Here is a 23841-nt window from a genome sequence, read left to right on the forward strand (position 1 = left end):
TGTGAATTAAAAAGCTCTTCCTTGATGTGAGTTGCACTCATCCTTTCTTGGTTTTTCAGTCCATTTAATTTTTTATAAAATCAAAACTGTCTTTCAGTGATGGTTACCAAGAGAAATAAGGTGCCTGTCTTCATTTGTACTCTTATCTGTTCTTTTTTTACCTTTTGAGTTTACAGACAGTACCTTTTTTGTTTTGTTTTTCTTCTCTTCCAGATTGGGGATGCTCTTATTGAGATAGCCAGCAATATGATGTTGGTGGATGACCACGTGTTGTGGATGGCTCAGAAGGAAGACAAAGCCTGCACCAGGATTGTACGATGTGTGGAACAGATTGCAAGTCAAATACTGACCAGCAAGACTCAAGTTATATCAAAGGTATTTCAAAAAATTACAATATGTTTTGTAAGATTTTTTTCTCTTGAATTCTATTTGCAAGACCAAAATGTTTTTTAAATATCACCAATGGTATGACAACGTGTTTTTCTTTGATCAGTTGTATTTATTCTGCCAATATGGTGTTCACAACAATATCTTCCTATTGTTCTTACTGTTTATTCAGTTCCTGATTTTAAAGCCACTATAGTATATGGTTTTATTTTGAAAGGTCCAAGTTGAGTGAGTGACTGACAGCAACATATCAGACAATAAAAGACAACAAGATCCCTTGTAGCTGAAAGATTTTAATACACCTTACCAAAAGGCTTCTGGACAACTATTGATTAAAGTATTTAGAAGATTATCAACAGAGGTCTATCATTTCCTAACATTACTAATTTGGGATTAGTTTTTTTTAGAAGCAAACTACCTCTTAGAAATAATTTTTTCACTCCTTGTCCTCCACCTACACAAGTGTGTCACTTGGATACTGCGAGGTTGTAATTTGGAGACTAAGAAATTGTCTTCTTGTCAGCTTCAACATTTAAGCAGCAGAAATACATCTAAATCAGAAGCTTTAGTTATCCTTTTAGAAGTTCAGATAAATACTTTTAAACCTTATTGTTCCTTGGGTTAGTTTGCTTGCTTGCTTGCTTTTAAACAACCTTTATTCTTTTCTCAATTGTCCACTGCATTTACAAAAAAACACCTTTGAAATGTGAGTTCAGTTACAGAGTCAATCACAGAAATAAAGTATAAAATAAAAGCAAACAAAAAAAAAGAAAGAAAAAAAAAAAAAGAAAAAAAAAAGAATTGTAGACTGAGGTGAATTATAGAGAAAACCAAATAGCATAATAGCCTCAGTTTGTTCACTGAATGTTTTTAGAAAAGCTGACTTTCAAACAGAGACAAAAATATACTGGGCTGTTTCTTAAAGGGAATTTTTTATTTAATTCTCATTTACATGAAAGAATCAAATTTGCCAGAAGTATTTATATTAAGTGCATAGCGACAATAATACAACTTCTAGAAATATTTTGCAATGTGACAGCTAGGAGGGCTCTGTTGTTTATATTTGCCTTTCTTTTAAATGTCAAATGACAAAGGTTGAGTTTTTTCCCCTGTCACTGCTTCAGGAAGATGTTGACATTACTGAAAACAGTAATTCTATGTGCTCAGACTTAGATATGTGTCACTAACTGTATTGCCATGCTTTATCTTTTAGCTTCTTATGGTTTTCAGTAGGAGAAATAGTTTACTGCTGAGTAAATTTGTAAACACCAATTTGTAAATAAACAAAAGCTGTGGAGTATTTCTGCTGTACCAAACATGTCTGTTCCTGGAGGCCAGCCAGGAAAGTGTCTCACAGAAGTTGCATCTGCTTTCTTTATTTTAGAAAACAGCAAATAAAACACCCACAGTTTAGGTAGCCAATAGTTTCTAGTTCAGTTCCAATGGGAAAAAGAAGAGAAACTCTATAAACTGTGTCAGCTATATAACATTGAATCATAGAATCATTTAGATGGTCAAAGACCCATAAGATGGAGTCCAACCAGTAATCCACCACTGCCACGTCCACAGATCACTAAACAATCTGTGCCTGGAGGCAGAAGCCATATACCCCTATCAGTGTGGTACCAGTCCAGGGTAGTCCATAAGTTTGTCTCATGCACAGGCCTGTGATTCAATGAAAATGCTAGTTTAAGGGTAGAGATGCATCTCTGCACTCAGCTGCTGGCTCCATCTCCATGCACTTCACTTTGCTGAAGGGTAGGTCACACATGTACCTGTAACAGGGTCTTGCATTGAATCATTTTGTCTTGTTCAATGTTCTCGTGGAACAAGACTGGTGAAAAGACTCAGCCACTAAATAGCTAAGAAGGTTCCTGTTTCATATCTTAGATACAAAGCACATCCTTATTAATTTTTAAAACAGTTCTTAAGCCTGGTGTTGCTAGTTCACTTTATAACTCTATTGCTTTAATTCCACATTCCATTGAAGCTGATAATTGCATTGAAGCTGATGGAATTGCAAAACTATATAATAATAACTAATGTAACTGATAGAAACAGATCTGTATCTATCTATATGTCTATCTATCTATATTTATATATATCTCAGAAAGAAAGATGGAAGCAAGCCACTATGCTGTTGTAAAGTCCTGTATCATATTTTTATTAAGTTCTGCTTTCTTCTCCCCCAAGAGTATGCATATATATATATATGTATATGTGTGTGCGTGTGTGTACATGCACAATCCTTTATTGAGTATATGCAGTAAGTCCACAATGCACATACAATTATTATGGCAAGTATGGTTAATGAGTTTGTGACATAACTGTTCTCAATGTTTTCACAGGTATCTCGTAATATTGCCCTGGAAGCTTTTATGGTCAAGCCATCCAGTTTCACAGGAATGACTTGCACTGCCTACCAGAAAATATCTGCAAACTCAGACAAGTCAATGACTCCTGATTTGGGAAGATGGGAAGCAAATCACAATCCTGATCTATATTTGAATTTCAAGTGCAACACTGGCAATCTGGATGGTTCTTTGGTGAATTCTTCTACCAGGGTAAGTCAGTACAGTTCTGAATGTAAGTTCCCTGTTTTATTTATTTAGTGCTTTGAGAAGCATCTTTCGGCAGAATACTGATTTTTAAAATACTTGTTTTATGTGTTGTTAACACTGTAAACTTATTAATAATTCCAGCATGTAAGTGGGCTTAAACTGGTGTATTGGGTGTAGCATCTTTGGTTGTGCTAATGAATATTCCATTAACATAATTAGTCAGAATGCAGAATGCAGGATGTGAATAGAGATGAGTGAATGTCTTGTTCTTTCTGTCTCTGAGTCCAGTTCTGCAAACTTTTCTATGTGTAAGCAATCTCTAAATTAATTTGGAAATTCTTGTTTTAGTGAGGCACTCTCAAGGGGTTTTACATTGCAAAGATGTATTTTTTTAGGGGAATTACCTTTACTTTCATAAATAATACTGTGCTATCTTCTGGACTTTATTCTAAGGGAGAATGTTTTGCTGCATTTTTGAGTAGTAGCTGAAGAAAATAGTAAATAAGCCTTTTATTAGAATGCTCTTGTTATCAAATAATGAAGTGTAACAATTAAATTTTGATCTAGCAGGAAATGGAATTTTGTATTTGGCTGAGCATGTTATTAAATTTAAGTATTAGTGTTGAATTTTTGTTATCCTTCAACTGAATTTCAGTTTAATAGGCTTATTTCTTGAAATATTTACTGTGACAAAATGATGCCTTTCTGAGCAATATTACTGGTTTATTGAACTTGAAAGTATTTTGATTGAAGTTTGGTGAGTTTTCATTTGTATGGACTGTGCAGGCAGTTACATGTTTTTTCGTGCTCCCGGGATCTTCTGCGAAAAGGAGTCATCTTACTAATGGAAGAATAGGTTAAATTTGTTTGTTTTAATGGATTTCATTTTTTTTCTCTGAATACTTTTAACATGTCTGTCGATATGAAAAAGAAAGGTGTCTCTGAAAAGAAATGAGTTTGCTATCCATAAGGTAAAACCAAATGTCAGAGATCTAAAAGACACACGTTTTCTTACAAACTGTACCAACATTTTTAGTAAATTAGTCTCTTTATAGTTGAATGGTCAAGCACTGGTGTATCTCTCTTTTATAAAAATCCTATCATTATTGCAAATTTCTCATCTCTTCTATCAGCAAGCATTTATCAAATATGTGAAGTTGGACCTGTTATTTGAAGCCCCTTCTTGAAATGTTGTCAGAATGTCACTATAATGATCTGAGTAAAATCTTTCCTTTTACACTGTGAGCTTACCTGACCTTACACAATATAAAGAAGGGAAATTCTATTGATGATACAAAGAAGCCAGGAGAAAGTGAGCTTATTCCTATGCAAAGCCATTTTTATGTATTTAATATATATTCTGATGGAAGTGACTTTATTAGATGGATATCTAGTTATCTATCACCTGTATATCAATTTGCAAAGATTGTAAGACCACAATACAGGAGATTATAGGCTTAGCTAAATGTTAGTTACATGGCTTTAGTTTTTAACATGAAGGTGTACTCAGGCTTTAAATGTGGTAGGGGAATAAGGGGATCTCTTCCTTTAACTTAATCCTGAATACAAGAAGTTTTCATTCACTACTCTCTGAAAATTTTAGGCTAAGTACTCCCCTAATTCATTCAGAAATTGGTCACATTTCTTCACTGTTGAAGAGAATGATATATAGAATTGTAACTGATAACAGAAAATGGGATTCTTTATCATCATCTACTAGAAAAATTATTTCTATATTTGTTCCTTGGAGGTAAACTTACTTGAATGTGCTATGCAAAGTTTAAGAAAATAGAGAATTTGTGATAGAGGTCAGAATGGCTTCTTTTATTATATTTGACCTTTAGAAGTTCATCTTAGATGCTGAGATTACTCTTACAGTCTTCCCGTATTTAGCATAAGATTAATAATGAAAAAGAAAAAACATCTAATTAAAAGCACCAAGTAGATGTGGTAATCACAAATTTAATTAACTCCTGATAAAAATGTGAAAATTTGCTTAGGAAGCTTATTAAAAGAGAATATTCATAAGTTTTTGTGCTAGAAAGTGTAGCCCTCTTCGAATTCATAGTACTGTAAATTATCTGCTCACTAAGCAAAGCAATTATTTATGTTTTCTGTTAAGAAATTGCACTAATCTTTTGAAAAAGTGAATCCTCATGAAGCAAAGTGTGGGCAGTAGAGGGAAAAAAGGCTGATATAGGTGAGCTCAAGCTTTCTTGTGAATACCATCAAAGCTTTTTTAGCTATCCATAGTGATATTTCCTGGTAGTGGTAGGAAATTGTTAATATTTAGACAGTGGTGTTCTGTCCATAATTTACCTGATCTGGTTATTATGGGATACATTGGCCCAAAAGGGTTAAGAAATATTAAAACTTAAATAAATAAGTAAAATATAGTTTAAAAAGAATAGACTTTGAAAATTAAATAATTTAAAAGACACTGAAAGAAGTCCACCATTCAGAGAAATTGGGGAGATAGCTGTTAAAATACATCTGTATCCACTTATGGTTCAAATATATTTATAGACTGACTTGCAGTGTTTTCAGATCCCCTAAATTAAAATATTATTGCAGTTTGGTGCACAAATTTTCATTTTTAAATCTAATTCTGACTTAGTAGCCAGCTGCAAGTTTGAAAAGAATCATTTATTGCCGTCAGAGAAGTTTTATCTGGTAGGACTTAGACCCAAATGCCTTCTCTTAGATTCCATTTTTGCCATTAGTAGGGGGCTTTTGCTGCCTGATTGGACTGAGTGGGGGAAAAAAAGGCTCAAACATATATTCTGATGTTTTGTTACAATATTTTGACACACTGGGTATTTTCCTCTCTGTTTAAGCAGCTTTAATGGGATCCTCCCACCCTGAGTCTGCAGACTGAGATCCTGCCCCAGGAATGCTCCTGAGGTACATTTCTGTCCCATGAACTGCCTGTGGTCTGAGGACATCATGATAATGATGTGAGGATCAGACACCAGCCAGGCTGTTTTAACATTTGAACTCGGACAATGTGAGAACAGTTAATGAAATTTTAGTGCCACGAATTATGAATCCAGTGTCTGGTTCTTATTTGATACCACACCTGAAGCATACTTGGAAGCTAATCTCTGTTACAATATGATTCTGGAAAATATCTCCAGTGTGCAAGGATAATCACTTTAAATCACAATTAACCCACCCTCTGACTCAGTAAAATTCCTTCAGTATGGAATGAACCTTTAAACTTCCCTGTACTATGGTAACGAAATGTGCAGTTTATGGTGGACTGTAAACCTTGGTTTTTGTGCTTCAACTTTAAAGAAAGTATTTTCTTAACAAAATTTATAGTTTCAGCTTCATTGAAAATGTTTGTCAAATTAGTCCATTCCTATCTTTAATTATTCTCCCGACACACAAATTAATTGGAAGTGAGGTTTTGAAATTTCAGTGATGGGTATTTCACATGATGTCCTTGACTTCTGAATTCTTCACTATAGTCTGCATGCATTCCATTCAACTTTTCAATTCTGTTTATTTCTTCTATGGCCTGAGCCAGGCTGACCTTTGGATTTGTCAGGTTGTATTACAGGTAGTGTCCGTGTGATGAAATGGTAAAAGTTAAATTGGTACCATACATGCTGACCACAAAAACAAATCCTGAAGTGCTTTGAAAAATATCCTATGATTACTTGCATGTACCATGTTGAGATATTATAATTTTAGAAATTTTCTTGTCTCTGATACATACTGGAAAATATAGAATCTATGTAAGAAAAGGTTTTGTTTTGCATAAAATAAATTTTGGCTGTCAGACCATAGATGTAATGTATACGTAACGGTAAATTCATAAGTAAAAGTTACCAGGAATGGAGAAAAGAACTTAGATTTCCGCCAAATAACAATAGAGTAGGGTAAGGCACAGAATTAAAAAATGCAAAGAGGAAATGTGAAGGGGAAAATTATTGTTGCTGGTCTCATGAGGTTGCTCCCCCATTTAGGATACCTTTTCCCAGTTTCAGAGTGCATGTGTATAGAATATTTTTGATGCATAAAAATCAGCTCAGGAAAGTTAGAGTTCAAATAACATATAGAATTGGTGAAAAACAGAATATAAAATGAATATACTTCCTATAACTTGCACAGAAGATATCTATTATTGATTTTTCTGGTGCAGTCTATCAGAACAAATATTCCCCATTCCAGATCTTCTTTCATTCCATGCTACATTAAAAACAAATACTTTTCAGTCTTCTGTTGAGAACATTCACACTGAAATATTCAATATCCACATACATCATATTAAGAAAATGCCATCCAACATAGTCAACAAAATACTGCTGTCCTACAGAATGTCACAGTATATTGGTAGGATAATTTTGTATTTTTTTTCTAGTATGTAATAGTAATAATTTTTACTAGTTATGTAATAACTAGTAGGCTAATAGACAACATAAATGTAGCATGAATTACCTTGACATCATAATTTTCATTGTGATGGCCTCTAATTTCTGGGCATGGTTTGCTTTTTAGAGATTATTGCAGCACTTTCCTCATCAAATATTATGAACTTTGAGTATGTCTGTATCATACACATTAGTATAAGGTTATAATTTTTCTTTTTTTCTCATTCTGTAATTTTTACAACTGCAGACAACATACAATAAAGAAAAAAATTGGCAAGCAAACAGGACACCAGCAGACAAAACTTAGTTTCTCAGTTTTATATGTGTGGCATTTTACAGAGAAACACTGAGCTGAATGCTGGAATACATAATATCAAAGCCTATTTTATTTCAGAATATTTTACAAACATGTGAGGATTAAACATCCAGGCTAAGGGATACCATGTTATACATCAGAATTTGTCCTCTTCCCTTCCCTTTGGGAAGAAGTTTTGCTCATTTTTCTCCTTTCTCAATTTTCTTTCCCTGTCTTAGTGCCCAAAGCATTTTGCTCTACTCCTCATGGATAATGATATTATTTGAAACTTTTTCATGGTAACTTACAAGAGAGTTTGCTTGGGTGTAAATTTATAAATGGATTTTACAGTAAGTAATCTAGGACTGTTTCTCCTTTCTCTGTGAATAGGTGGGTACTATCACAAAGGTATAGTTTAATGTGATGTAGGATGTAGGCATTTTAAAGTTTGTTATATTTTACCTGCTTCATTCTTTTACATTTATTCTGTTTTTTTAAAAAAAATCTTTTACTGTGGTTTTAATTTAATAGTTTTAATTTAAATTTAGTGGTTTTAATAGTGATTTAGAATATCTCCAGGCATATCTATTTATTCAATATTCTAAATAATCATCTTCATTCTGGTTTTCGCATTCAAAAAAGGATTTTTTTATATTCTTCCTTATTCTTAGACATAATGTCTAAGAGATATGAAAAAAAATAGCTGTTGGTGTCTCATTACAGCCATGGAATCCTTGTTTTAAAATAAAATTAAAACTAAGTAAAAACATTTAAAAGTATGATATATAAACTGGTATTTTCTGTGGAAACATTAATTTGCTTGCAGTTGGGTTCAGATTATACACTGAGCACCCGCTATGGAAAAAGTTGAAATGTCTGTCATTCAGGTAATTAGAGGGTTTAATTTCAAAATCAAAACCAGACAAGACAAACTGCACCTTTCTTCCTCTTTCCAGTATGCTCAAATCACATTTTTTATATTTCTATTCAACTACTATTCCTTTCCAAGTAATGACATATTCTATATTATATAGTAGGCATATATTTATGCTTACTATGAAACCTGTAATGTTTGTAGTTTGGTGTTCTGAGTTCAATATACCTTTGTTTTTCTTTTCTCTGTACACGTTTCTGTGGCCTTTTATAAAGTAGATGGTCATCCTGCACTTACAGACCTTTCTAAAGATTGAGAAAAATGGAACAGTGCCCAAATATTTTTAATGCATATGTGGAAAATGTCAATTATCTTAGGTATACAGAAGTGTTTCTACAATTCTTGTATTGGCTTATCATTTGTTTTAACATATAAAAATTAAGAGACATTATGTTTTTGAACGTGAGAAAACTTTATCAATATTTTCTGTTTCATGGGTGCGTAGATGGAACTTTAATATGTATAACTACAAACTCATGCCCTTTCGCTAGGGTTTTTTTGTCCTTTGACACTTCTCTTTTAGCAGATAAAAAGCTTATTCTGCAAATAACACCAGCCATCTGTGTGTTTTCTAAATTTCACTGATGTTTCAGAACCATGTATTTTGTTTAAAACTTAAGTTCATCTAGCCATTTAGTCCTTCTCCCTTAATGCTATGTAGTTTGGAGTCCAAATTTGTATGCCTGAAGAAGTGAAAAGAAATATGAACAGCTTGAAGTGAATAAATATAAGGACAAAGACACTGGGAGAATTAGCAACTCGTATTCAGTGTAAAATTGTGTTATTTGAACTCACATTTGCTTTCTTGTGAAACAAACTTTTGTTCCTGAACCCATGAATACTACTGATTTTATATATGCTGTCAATGTATGTCTGAGAGATGTGCTGACACTCTCTAATCCACAATGGCTGAGTAAAAGTCTTCTGATTTTCAGCACCATTGCTCTTATTACAGAAAAGTTCTCTTTGGGATTTCCCAAAGGGCATTATAAGATTAGTTTCCTTGTTATAAACCATCAGACTCCTTCATGTGCATTCTGCTGTTAAATAATAGTTTGTACACTAATTAAGATAAACCACATAACAAAACCCCATTGACACCATAACAATTAATAACACAGAGCATCAATTGTTGGAACATATTTTACATTAACTTGATGGTACAAAGGTAATAATGACCACATACAATACTCAGTCCAAGTGCAAATCCCAGTTCTGTATTGACTTTTGAGGACTTAACTCCCAATTTTATTGTTATGTAAAATAAAATGCCCATATTTTTTCTTATGTTAAAAGTTTATAGTCAAAAATTTTTATAGAACTCCCTGTGTAAGTTAACTATTTTCAACTACTCTTTTCTAAAATCTTCTTTTTAATGTTTATTTTATTTTCTCAGGGAGTGTTTGATGCCACATAATAGAGCATGCATCAGTATCCAATAAATAATTACATTTTGTTTCTTAAAATCTTTTTGACTACATGGTTACTTAGGTAATTGATTGTTACCTATTTTAGAGAAGGCATTTCCAATTTCTAAACTGATAATTTTAGTAACTGTGGAAGTGCATTTAGAAGCTTTTTCTTTCTTCTTTCCTTCTTCCTTTTTTTTTTTTCTTTTTCTCTTTTCAGTGTTGGTTTGTTGGCTTATGTTGGACCACAGATAAACTGAGTTCAGTCTATTCAGTTCAGTCTAAAATAGGTTGATTATTAGGAGGTGATATGGCTGGATTTTTTTTTCTGAATCTGGATGATTTTCCTAGAAATTCGACTTTTTTTGTCCAGCTGTATGTGATAATTTGAGGAAATGGTCAACAGAACACAGGTGAGGAGGCTGCTTCGGAAGAGTCAAACCCTGTACATGGTGTGAAGGTGCTCACACAAGGGTAGAACCTTTCTCATTATGAAAGTGACCATGTTGGCTGGAACTTCTCTTCAGGAAAATGCAGCGGTGTGTGAGGTCATGTATTAAAGATTTTTGAGTGGGTTTTGGTTTTATGTACTGAGAGGAATTAATCTGTGTGATTTTCTGTGTAGTAGTTAGAGCACTATATTTGCTATGTCACAGGAACTTTCCAAAGGATATGTACAGATGTTCATATCTCCAGACAGCTAGTCATTACTGAGTGGAAGTCAGCAATGGAATGCAAGTTTTCCAGGAGGTGGGTATGTTTTATGCACAGTTTAGACCTAGGGTTGCAATTAGGTAGAATACCTCTTGTCAAGTGACTTATGAAGAGACAGCTATAGCAGCGAGTTGATTCATGGAAGGATTTGAATGGTTCAGAACTGTCTTTGTGCCAAAGGAACTGAAATTTCAGTTAAAATACTTCTGCCAATATTGCCTTGTTGTTTGCTGAAGAAATTATTTAATTGGGTAGTGTTGTTTCTGTGGTTTTGGTGGGCTTAGCTGGTTCACTCCTGATTTCTTCTTTAGTTCCAGAAAAAAATACATACTAGTAGAAATCACTAACATTTCTTTTGTGGGTTGAAGGATTTAATATTTTCTTACTTAATTGAGTGTTACCACTTTGTAGAACTTGTGAGATGTGTTCTGTGCCAGGGTGAATTCAGAAGTACTTTGCATAGTCTGACTTGTCTCTAAAAATAGATATAAAATTCTGTGAAGTAACAAATCTTCTTGCAGTAGTTGTTGATGCATTAAAGGGGTTTTCACTAGAAATGTATAGATTATTTAATCTATAAGAATTAATTTTTGTATTATTTTAAAAACAATGTAAAATTCTGGCATCTTCTACTGTGTGAAAAGAATGATAAACTTGTAGTCATCTATGAGCATATGTGCACATAAACCCATGTTTATAAAGAATGACCTGAAGGAAAAGCCTGAATATCCTGGAGAAAAGGAGGCTTTAGAGGACTTTATTGCTTTATAACACCTGAAAAAAGATTGTAGTCAGGTGGGGCTCAGACTTTTCTCTCAGGTAACTAGTGACAGAACAGCAGTACATGACCTCAAGTTGCACCAGGGGATGTTTATATTAGATATTGGGAAAAATTGCCTCATGGAGAGGGTTATTAGGCGTTGGAACAGGCTGCCAAGGAAGTGTTGAAGTCACTCAAGTGACTCAAAAAATGTATTCAAGACATTCAAAAAGACCTCAAAAAAACATGTGGATGTCATATTGAGGAAATAGTTTAGCAGTGAACACGGCAGTGCTGGGTTAACTGTTGGGCTTGGTGATTTTAGAGGCCTTTTCCAAACTTAACAATTCCATGTTTCTGTGTTTCATGGTTTTGTGAACTGGAATCCTGCTGTGTGTATGGGGTTAGCAACAATTTTTCTGGAAGGATAGTGCACGTGGACAGGTAATAATACATGTTTATGGTGCCTAGTTTAAACTATTTTCTCAACTTTGAAAATGTCTGATAAAAAAAATACAGAGGGAAAATTAAGTAGAAGACAGTGAGGCAAGGAGAGGGGGAGGGGAAGGGGCAGAAATAATGAACTTACTAGAATCAATTTCCTGAGTTTACAGTTCTCATGAGATCATTCTCTGGTGTAACATCTAGTGTTGGAGTGTGTGGGAAGAGGGAGAAATTTTTGTGGTGAGGGAGGAGGAGGAAGTTGTTTACTTGGGGTTCTTTTTAACAGAAAAACTTTGACAAGACTTGTGATACTAGGGGAGTTGTCTGTGAATAAAATGATTCATTCTTGTCTGTCATTTTAGACTGAATGTCATGTGCTATACTTTGAAAATAGGCTGTAAAAGCACATGACTACTGTCCCAGTGGGCATCTCACAAAGTTGTGCATAGTATTTCTTGAGCCCATCTCAATGAAAAATTTATTTTTTAGCTAAATTAATATTGATATGCTGATTCATGTTTATGCTATGAGCTCTTTCTGCATTATTGGTTTATGTATGATTGGCATTATATGTATCAAATATATCAAGGAAAGCTTGTAAATTTGTTGAACTGTAATTGAATATAGTACAGATGTGATTATATCATTATTTCCTGACTGTGAGTTATAAGAATCCCATTTTTATACTTCTATAGTTCTACATAAAAGATAGTTCATTGTACTAAATTAATGTTATTTGTCCTAGAAATGTCCTAGAAAATGAAGGAACTTAAAGGTGTTAATTGAGTTTCCAAATCATCAGTGAAGGAACTTACTATTTTAATGCCAGGTTAGTTTGTAGTGAAGCATGTAAGCTCTGCTTTACAGAGAAAGGAATTCTACACAGATATTCATTGTTTGACTTCAGACATGGACAGCCATTCTTTGTGAACTTAATTGGCTTCATAATCTTGTTTTAGTGACTAAAACTCATACACAGCTTTCTTTAGTTTCTAAGACTTTGTGATGAAATAAAGAGGGATTTCCTTAATGAAGTTGATTTAAAGAAAAAGGGGTCAAATGACTCTTCATACAGGCCTTTTACTGTTTTCTTCTCTTGACATCAATGAGTAAAGCATAATTTAAAACAAAACTAACCAAAAGTTACAATTTACTTAAAATATCTAGAAATATTCAGTACTTCAGCAAGAATCTTGAATCTAACGTTGTTTCAAGTGCTAGTGAAAAGTGTCGAATTCAGGGATGTAAGAAGAGCCGCAAAAGGTCAGTCTAAAATCCCATTTTGACTTGTTTCTTACCTGTGGTAGGAATCTAAGATTGGAAGCTTTGGGAGAGAAGTATATATGGAAATGGAAATGCAGTGGTACATCTCTCTCATATGCACCTGTTATGCCTCAGGGATTTCCTCAAAAGTAGACTGTATGTAGAAGATGGTCAATACAGGAAATTGGTTACTTTTTTTGGGAAAAAATTATCTCAGCTTTAGATACATCTTAATGGTTTAAGTCTTATAGCACCACACTTGGATTTCTATTTTCACTAAGCTATATTATGTTTGTTATTCTACGTAGAAATAGCTCTTTTTCTTAATATGCCAAGAATGCAAATGTCCAAACCTGAGAACAGGAGTGATGATGATTGCTAAAAGGTCCACATCCTTGCTCTGTGCATGGGAATATATATTTATACAATATCAAACTACAGGCCTGGAGTTTTTCTGCCATTAATCCTTGTACCGAATTTTTTAAATACACTCTGCATTACTGCTAAGAAGAAAAAAAGAGGAAAAAGGAATTGTCCAATTGTTTTAGCTCAATACAGGCTGTAGGCTATGAATTTGGATGGACAAGATACCAGTGAATTGTATTCTTCTCCTAAATGTAGGTTAAAGCCCTTCAGACTAGAACTCTGATGAACCAGAATTGCAACCACAATGGCTAATTCGATATGTACAGGTCATACAGTAGATGTAACAGCTGTGTAGTGTATGCTTCACTGACCAGCATATGCTGCTGTTTTAAAGGAAAAGAGTAATCTTAGGAGTTGACACTTGAAGAAAAAACCCTGCATTTCTGTGGTATTTTATTGTGGAAAGCCTCCTGTATTTCATAAGCTCTGTTTGATCAGTACTGTGTAAAGTGTCTTAACAGATTCAAAACTCTTACTAAATATAGTCTAGCAAAGTTGCATGTAATTATCAGAGTCACTGAACTGGAGAGTTATTTACAGCTATGTTCTGTTTCTTCAGCCTTTATCAGTGCACTTCCATCTTCAGTTACTTCACTGCACTATCTGATGATAGCAGTCATCTACAGAAATGCCACAGAATATCAAACATGCTGTTTAAGTGGTACTGATCATTTAAATGTTTAAATTCCTAATTTCTACATAGAAAAGAATTAAATATATATTCCAAACTATTGTAATAACTCCTGTTCACCAGAACTATGGTTTTCAGTCTTGTGCACTTTCAGAGTACTTGACTGATTTGGCATCTATATTTTAGTCCTTATTTTTCAGAAATTTCATGTCCGATTTTAGTGGAGTCTCTAGTAAATAAATGTCTAATGTGAGTATATGTCAGAATGTATATAGTATATTTAAATAAAGTGCATCTTACTCTTAGAGTTTAGTTTAATTCTGTCAAATAACAAATCAAATCTGATGGCAGCATCAAGCTTCAGCAATAAGTTTTCCTCCACATTGCAACTGCAAGAATTTCTGTAAGTTTGGAAATTTCAAAGAGAATCAGACTCACTGGGTACCTTTTGCTACAGTGCTTCTCAGTGTCTTGGTTCTTGGGAATTTATTAATGTGTGGAAAATCACTCTAGACATAGCTGAAACTACCAGTGAATGTTCAAATCTATTGATAACTGACTGTCTGCAATAAATACTCAGAAAGCGTACTTCTGTACTATTTGAGCCTGATTTACCATTGTATAATCTCAATGAAATCACTGCAATGAAGTCCATATTCGTTTTGTCTAAAAATATGTGTATTCCTGAAAAATACCTTATCCAGTTTGTTAGCACTTAAACAAAAAAGCAAATATAAATTGACTAGGACACTATTTTCTAATCTCATTTTAAAAAACTCTGATAGGTTATCTTTTTCATTTAGCATTAAACTCAAGGATACTCTAATATAAATCAAACTTAAACCATCAGCAAAAGTAAGATAATTCAGACACTATAAACATGAACTGGTAGCCAGTTGCTTTTTGTAATTGTCTGCTAATCCTTGATATGTGGTAACATATTTGTTCAGGTTTATGCTAGTGCCAGTTGCTCTACCTAGTATATATCCCCTGGGAATTGTGTTTCTTCTAAAACACTATTGCCACTAGGAAGAATATGATACATATATGATTCTGATTTTCTTTCCAATATGCTTTCTGTTTTCAGGACATTTGAACAATCAATAAGAGCTACCATGTATTTGCTGATTTCTCAGTAGCCTTGAGAGTGGTACAACAGTAAATCTGGTTCGCCTAGTTTTTAAGTCCAATGGATACTAGAAGTTTTTAATAATTATTATGACCTGAGAATAAGCTTCCTTTATAATGAAATGGGTCTTCTTCAACTGGGAAGTGGGTAGGAGAATCAAAAATGAAATATACCTTCTGCAGGCAAAATGTGCAGATGTGTCATGTGAACTTGTTATATAACCTGAAGAGTCAGGGAGGAGATGTTTATTCAGCTCAATGAACAAGTACTGGAGTGAGGTTCAAAACTTTAGGACACTAAATTAAACATCATCAGTGCCAGAAAGGAGCAGACTACAGCCCCCACATACAGCTATGGTGATGTCTTCATGCAACTATGAAGAAGAAAAAAGTGCAGGAAAATTCTTCCAGGACTAAAACTCTTTTTCTCCTGTTGTCATTAGCTTTGCTGCTGGATTCTTTTGTGCTGCTGTAAAACCATACCATGCTGATTTACTAAGAAGAGCTAATAATACAAACTCCGTTTCATTAGCAGTGGAAATGGTTTGAAAGAGCACAAGCCTCTTTCCTCTGTAGGTTTCAACATATACATATTGAAATAATGCATCAAAATTGAAATAATACCAAAAAATTGTGCTTAAAAGTAGTAAGTTCTGAGCTGCTGAAGATATTATCTTGGAAATACGTTTCTAGTGGCACTCCATGCATGATTTCTTCAGTTCACTTTGTAATCAGTTTAAGGGTTTTGCCTATATGCAGACACAGAGGAAAATTAATCTGAATGAATTTTGAAAGTGTTTAAGTAAAACTCTAAGTAGGCACCCTTATCCAGAATCAAAGTAGTTTTGACTCAGTTCAGCTGAATTGAATTAATTTAGAAATGAATTCAGCTAAATTGAATTAGGGCCACTTAGTTATGAAGGTGTCAACAGGAATGCCCAAGTACAGCTTATGAGCTTTAAGACTTTTAATAACTTGTTCTAACTTTCCTTGATCATCACTTACATATATTCTTAACACAGGTACACTCTCCAGATTTTCCCACAGATTTTCCTGTGGAGTGTCAGGCACTCATTCTATAATAATTCTGCCATGTCGAACAACTTCATCTTTCTTTGCTTAATCAGTCTTGAAAACACATTTTTCCTTTCCCTCTTTCTCTGTCTCACCTTGTTATTTCATTCCAGTTGTGTTTTCATCTGTTAACCCATGCAGGAAGGACTGACTGACCTGTCATTGTGCCAGTAAGAAATTAGTATGTAGTCAGTTTTCACTGTGGAACTACATACTGTTTGAGAAGTGCTGTATGCTTTTTCTCCCATGGCATCACTATAGCTCAAAAAGCTCTGTAACAACCTGAAGTGGACATTTGCAACATGCAGTGTTCAGAAATAACTAGTGAGACTTCAGAGCCTAAACATGTGCTCAGGGTGCTTTGCCTGACAGTAACATCTTTGAGATGTCATTATCAACAGTTTCACACTGTTATGTAATAGTAGCTGTCTTAAGCAGCCAGTTTACTTGATCCCTTATGTTAACATTAATTTAAAGAAATACCATGACGGGATAAAAAATAATATTCCAGGGTTGATTTTTTTTTATGAGCTATGAACGGCAACAAAATGAAAATGCAGTAAATATCAATTTACTGCAGTTAGGTTACATAACAGGGTCATGCAGGCAACCCAGGCAAAGCACAATCTAAAACTTAGTAAATATACATATTAATTCTTCAGACTTGATCTCCATCAAATAAACAAGCATGTAAATCTTGAATGAAGCTGAGTGAAGGAAAACTCTGTGAGGAGCCTCAGGTATATAACATTTTCACAAATCTGCTGACAGAGCGTGTCAAGACATCCAGATGCTTTTGTCATCTTATAGCTGTTTATATTTTCCTATAGAATTTCCTATAGATGCTCCTGAGTACTTATTTTGTAGTACAAGCACATTATAACCCTTAAGCAGCAAGATAAATGCTTAGAGCTGATTCAGTTAGACTGTTTGTTGGAATAAATCCTGCTCCTTACTGCCTCATCACAGGAAGCTTTGCAGGCTCTGTGACTGTTCTGGAAGGACTCACAAATCTCATGCTCTTTGAAAGAAGTGTCTGCATTTTCAGGTTGATTATACCTACCTGTGCTCAGACAAACTTGGAATTTCTTGTATTCCAACAGGTTGTGAGGCTTGTAGAGTAGGATGAGTTAGAGAAGTGAATCCATCACAGCTGTACCTGTTAACAATCCATGGCAAAGTATAGGAAAATTACAGCAGTAAATCCTGCTTTGGTGATTATTGACATGACAGGCCATTTTCTTTCTGATTGACTCCCCAGAGCATTAGATACACACAAATCCCTACTAAATGAGTCCTCCATGAAGGAGTTACAATTTGTTCTAAGATAGCTACTCTATGAATTCCATGTGCTCTGACATTGTCACAATGCCATCCTCTTTCTTTTCTAAATGCTACATCATCTTTGAAAAATTAAGTTTTTAAGAAAACAATCAATGGCTTTTTTTTTTTTTTTTTTTTTTTTTTTTCTAATCCTTGCCTGAGAATTCCTTAGAACTTAAGTCAGACCTTCTGAATCCTTGGCCATGAGGAATTTGCTTATTCATTGAGCAAGTCTTGAATAATTATTACAAATTAAGGCTATCTGACCTATTTCTCTTCCACTAATTTTTCGGTTTCTTCTGTGATATTTTTATTTTCCTTTCTTTTTACTGTGGCGTTCTTTATGTCCTTTTTTTTTATTATTTAGTTTTTGCATTGATTCTGATTCCTCTAAAGGAAGGCAGTACATGAGAAACTAATCAGGTAATTTGTTTCTTTTCCCAACAATGTACTAATGAACTCCTTATCACTTCAGCTGATATTTAGTACTTTTGGGCTAATTTTGATTTTTTTTCCTTTCTCTTCTCTTGGAAAAAGAAGCTGTCAGACACATCTTGCCCTTTGGCTGCTTGTGATGCTTCTGCTTAGGCTCTGCAGATGAGGTGACTGCCATTCTTTAACAGGCAGAAAAACTGACTAGAGAGGATGACTGAATACACAGGTCCACTTTTGCAGTGCAGAAATTTTTAAGAAATTGGTGGTTTATCATCATATAAAGGCAGAAAGTCACCTATTAAATGATGTGCTGCTCCCTTAGGTGGGGAAGGGTTTGAAAGCTCTGTTACTGGGTTATTTTTGGTAATCCTAACTAAATGTTTGGTAGACGAATTGTATTTTCAGTAACTATAAAAATAAGTGTTATGATTGCCTAAATTAAAATGATTTCAAATGTTAGATTCTTTAATTAAAATCTAAAAAGAAAGAAAAATCTAGTGGGAATTTTGAACATGATAATAAAGCTTTTACTGAATTGTTCCAGTAAGCTTTAATTGTTTGAATAATCTTCCCATGATTCTTTGAGCAAAATATAATGCAAACATAATACTGTAGGCAGACTTTATATCATGATTGTATTTGATAAATTTAAAAATATGTCTGTTTGCTGGAGAAAAATAAGACAATTTGAGGGTTTTTTGGGGGACTGGAGTTTAGGGTGGGTGGTTTTTTTGGATATTTACTTAGCACACAATCAAAATCAAAAATACATTTCTTCGAAATTTGGGTACTTAGACCCAGTGGTTTTATATGGTTTCTGCTCTTGCAGCTGCTCTCCAATTCAGTGTAACTCAGAAAAACTTAGTTAATGGTGATAACTGACAGATGTGACTTCTCTCTGGGACTCTTCATCCAGACACACTTATAATTTTAAACTTTTATGTTTATTGATGGTGATGCATACGTTCCTCACTTTAGATAAGATTTCTTACGCATATTCCAAATTACACTTGTCACAGCAATAGTAATGGCAGTCTGTGTACCAGCTTGATGAAACTATAGGCAAACAAGACTGATTTTAGAGAGATTTATTAGCTAAACATTTCCATGTTTTTCTTTTACTTTAAAGGTGACAACCAAGGTTTTTCAGGTGGCAGAATATGTTGCACTGTCTCTGTTCTCAGTTTTCAAAGATCAGGAATTAGGGAAGCATTTACTTAATGTTGATACTATTTTTCTTTTTTTTTTTTTTTCCTAAATACAGTGAAAAACTAATTTACATTGCTAGGGACAAATTCTTGTCATGAGTTCCATTACAAAGGTAGCCCAATAGAAGACATTGACAAAGGTCAGTATAACATTGAAAATGTTACTAAAATGTTGAGAGTGTACAGGGTCAGGTATTACAATAAATGACCAGAAGCTTTGAAAAATAATGAAATTAGCTCTGAACACAGCAATATCTTTATTAGCATTCTGCTCACAAATGTATGTATGCTTTTAAAATTGTACATGCACTGCATAATGCATGTAAAATGGAGAAAAGTGGTTTTGTCAAGTGAAATGAAAACAGATTAAAGCTGAGATAAAAATTGCTTGAAGGACACAAGGGAAGTATTCTGCCTCAAGGGGATGGGTCCATTTTTACCCTGATAAATCTCATGTAAGCTTGGAGTAATGGAGATGCAACTTAGTGGTTTCTTTAAAAGTAACTCACAACATTGTGAAAAAAGGGAAGAGTATTTTATCTGTTAAGTTATCAGAAAATACTCTGTCAAAAAATTATTCATTGTTTAAAAGGGTCTGTGAAAAATACAGTCTTAGGTTAAAAGCTGGCTTCTAATGAAGGCAAGAGTTCTCACTTTTTTGGGGAATAGGGTATCATTCTGATTTGAGAAGTTTGGGAGAGGAATAGTACAACTTCCTATCAAAAGAGTTAAGAGTGTAACCTACTAACACTGCTCTAGAAATTTTATAGAATAATTGACTTGTGGCCTCAGTATTATGAGTATTATACATGTGCAGCATAATGGGAAAGAATGATTGTGGACGTTTACCAGTAATACACCTTATCAGGAATTCATGGGAAGGATTTCAAGAGATAGAAAGTATTATTTCCACATGCTCAGAGAATTTGAGAGGTAAGAGCCATATGCAAAGTATATTTCGGTAATAATAATTTTAAAAAATAAATAACATTAGCTTGCTTTTGGGAAAGCTTTATTAATTTACTTTTCTCCATGATCTTTTAACAGTTCAGCCAAGATAACAACATGGAGGTAAAACCTTCAGACTTCACAGGTCCAGAAAAATTCTTCAGTTTCTATTGAAATTTTTGCAGCAAACTTAGAAAACAAGTCAAAATATTACACCTGCGTTATGTACAACATTAACCAACAAGCCTTCAATTCATGTATTTAGTATTCACCTGTTTGCCTTTACATCACTGATGTTTTTGTTGTGAAATAACTAATTATTTTACTTCAAATTAAAGAAATTCAATGAATGATCATTAGACAAACTCCTTGGGGACCATCCCTGTAATAGCTAGACAAATAATTAGAAAACAACTAAATTAGATAACTGGAAAAAAGTGATACATAGTGCACATTGAGCTAGATGTTCTTTATATTGATGATTTGCCATAGAATCTTTTTCCTCAACAAAGTTTTTCTCTTCTTTAAATATGTGCAGTAGAAACCATGTAAAAATAGCTCAGCAACTGCTCCGTGAACTTTTATAAATACCTAAATTAAAATAATGACTACTACTGACATAAGTTTAGAGAAGCTGGATAAAACCTTACTCATTATATTTCAGTTTTTAATAACGTTTCAATCCTAAATATACTAATTGATCAAGCCAAATGTGTGATTGCAATGAAATACATTTACAGTGCAGTTATTGTGCATAGCTTACTAGAAAATAATCATAAAAGCGCTGCAGTCACCAACAAGATCTAATCATCTGAGGACAAAGATTCACATACTGCACACCTATTGAAAAGTACCTGTTCAGTTATTCTGACAGTCATGTCTTCCAGGGCTGTATATTTAAACAATAGAATAGTTCTTTATTATCATGAATTTTTAATTTATACTCCTTCCGTTGGATCTTTGATCTCTGATTATTTGGAATGATTCTGTCTAATTGTGGTAAACTGTATTAATCAGCACTTGCATAATTTTTCACTTTTTAAAAAAATTTAGTTCATATCAGTCTAATAACTTCCAGTTGTTAAGACAGTCATGTGAGTCAGCCAAAGAGAAACTTTTTTTTTTTTTCACTGATTACTGACGGTGTGGTAATACATGGGGGTAAATGGCTCCTGTTACCAGGATTATAGACCACAGGTCCTCTTCTGGAAAAGACTGTGATTAAGGAAGGTGTGCCCACCCTTGCACTGTTGATTTTGGCATGAAGGGCAAGCAGTAACTCAGTGCAAGTGCTTTTTGCTTTTCTTCTGCAGATTGTAGAAAATAGAGGTCTGCTGTGTCATTATTCTTGTTAGATGTAATCTGAGGGTTTTTTTCTGAAATGTTCACTGGACTAAATTTAGTTGGGGAGGCTGAAATAAATAATTATTTACTTGGTGTGGCTGATGTATTCCGTGTTGACCTTATGAGGATCAAAGAGATTTACTATGAGTAAGGCCAAGTGACGGACAAAATCATAAAGTAAAATAAAACCTCTCTTAAAGCCTCAATATTACCAATTCTTATGAGAGAAATAAATCGGTACTTTTGTTATATAAGGAGTGAGATATTTATTACTGCTGTCTCTCTCTAGAAATAGCTACCTTTCCATGTTAAGAATTGATGGACCTGGGCATGAGCAGGTCTGTTACTATGAAATCATTTATTTCTGCACATGGCCTAGACCAGTGAGATATCAAATGGCTGCTTTCAAGCCTACTTACAGAAAATTAGTCTACAATAACAAAAAATAGGAGTTGAAGCTTTAAAATATGCTTGCAATTGTTAGCCTGTAAATGATGCATCAAAATTGTTAGTTTTGGAAGATGTGAGTTATTGAGATGCAAATAAAATTGAAGTCTGTTCCCAGAAAAAAAAGCATTACTATTTATCTTAAATTTTATGTAAATAATTTCATTTCTCTCATAGTTGGCATAGGTTTGAGGTGAAATGTTTATATAATACTAACAAAAATATGCCCTATCTTCTTTCACATGGTGAGCAGCTAGAAAGTCAGAGCAGGAAATTTTACTGCTATTCTTCCTTCCACATGTGTAGATTAATTCCATGGCTTTTTCAAAAGGTTGAAATTTTAATGCTTCAGCATTTACGATGATGTATAAAGAACTTTTGTGAAAGATACTGGGGTAAGAGAAGAAGGAACCAGCAATTATTACCTGTCTGAATATATAAAGTTTTGACCTCAAGAGAACCCCTAAAAACTGATGTGGCAATTGATTTTTCATATCCTTTTCATCTTCATTCTTTTTTGTTTTCTCTCAAAGGGATGGTATGGTTTGCAGATCCAGTTGTGATTATGTTTGTGTGTACAAATGAAGAGTAAAAACTAAACAAAAGCATGTAAATAATTCTATGTGAAACATTGATTGAAAGCCTGGGTAATTAAGATGTTTGACTACTGCTTTTAAATCTAGATTCAGTCTAGTACTATAAACATGAGAATTTCTGAATAATTACATTTCTAGCAGACCAATATGGAAAGATTTTTTTTTTTCTTATGTGAAAGCTACAGAAGCTAAAGAGTTTAAGATAATTAATTCCTGTGCTTGTCCTTCACTGTATCTACAGAACTTAATGAAAAATGCACTGCAATTAATTTAGATCTTAAAAAAGTCTTTCAAACTTTTTACTTGGCTCTCTGATCACTTATCACTTAAAGTTGGTTATCAAACAATTTGAAGTTACAAGTCCAACCAAAGAGAGAGGAAATTTTCTTTTTCCTTTGGCAAATTGCATCCTTGCCCATGGTAAAGGGGTTGGAGCTTGGTGATCTTTAGGATGCAAGTTCCCCTCTTGCTTCCAGCCAAGACTAAATGAGAGAGACTCAAGCAAAGAGAACATTATTCCTCCTCTTCTCCCTTCCCTCCTCAGTCTGTGGTACTAAGGCAAAGATCAAGGGATTTAGGTTTTTTTTAATTCCTGCTTCATAAATTTGAAGGAGTTTTAAGAATGATCACAGGTCATAGAAATACAAGAGATATACAACAGAAATATAAGACTCCTCCTGACCCTAACCATTCTATTATTCTAAATGTAAGTATTGATGTCTCTTCTTAGGAAATAATTAATTTCAGTGATCTGAATTTGGGCATTGAGATACCCAATCTGAACCTTCTGGAGTATAAGTGTTGAAAAATCTCTTAGAGAAACAGTCTTCAGGAACATTGTTTATTTTTAGCTTTTCTTTAGAAAAATTATCTTCTCAAGTTTTTCTTCAGAAATCAGACCCTTCAAAACACTTCAGAATATCTTTAGTTTCTGACTGTTGACTCTTGTTTCCCAATTTATCTGTCTGTAGTGAATTCCCTAAAGGCTGAGACCATCTGGTCCTTCAGTTTATTTAACTGTTTCTCAGTTTTTGTGAGCTTTGAATTAAAACTGTCAGGCTCAAGGTTTATAACCATGATGATTTTTCAGACATCATTAATTTTAATGTTACCAGGATCTGTTCCATTTTTGCTC

General features: G+C 33.8%; 1 protein-coding gene across 1 annotated transcript in view; it reads left to right on the forward strand.

Annotated features, from left to right (window-relative positions):
- The window catches only part of LOC136364139 (adhesion G protein-coupled receptor A3-like), a 257612-nt gene that overhangs the window by 143378 nt on the left and 90393 nt on the right, over positions 1 to 23841 (forward strand). The window contains exons 11-12 of the mRNA XM_066323790.1: positions 214 to 375; positions 2736 to 2951. Coding sequence (XP_066179887.1) covers positions 214 to 375; positions 2736 to 2951 — 378 coding nt within the window. The remainder of the gene's footprint in view (positions 1 to 213; positions 376 to 2735; positions 2952 to 23841) is intronic.

This window comes from Sylvia atricapilla, chromosome 8 (genome assembly GCF_009819655.1).
Source record: "Sylvia atricapilla isolate bSylAtr1 chromosome 8, bSylAtr1.pri, whole genome shotgun sequence".
NCBI lineage: Eukaryota > Metazoa > Chordata > Aves > Passeriformes > Sylviidae > Sylvia > Sylvia atricapilla.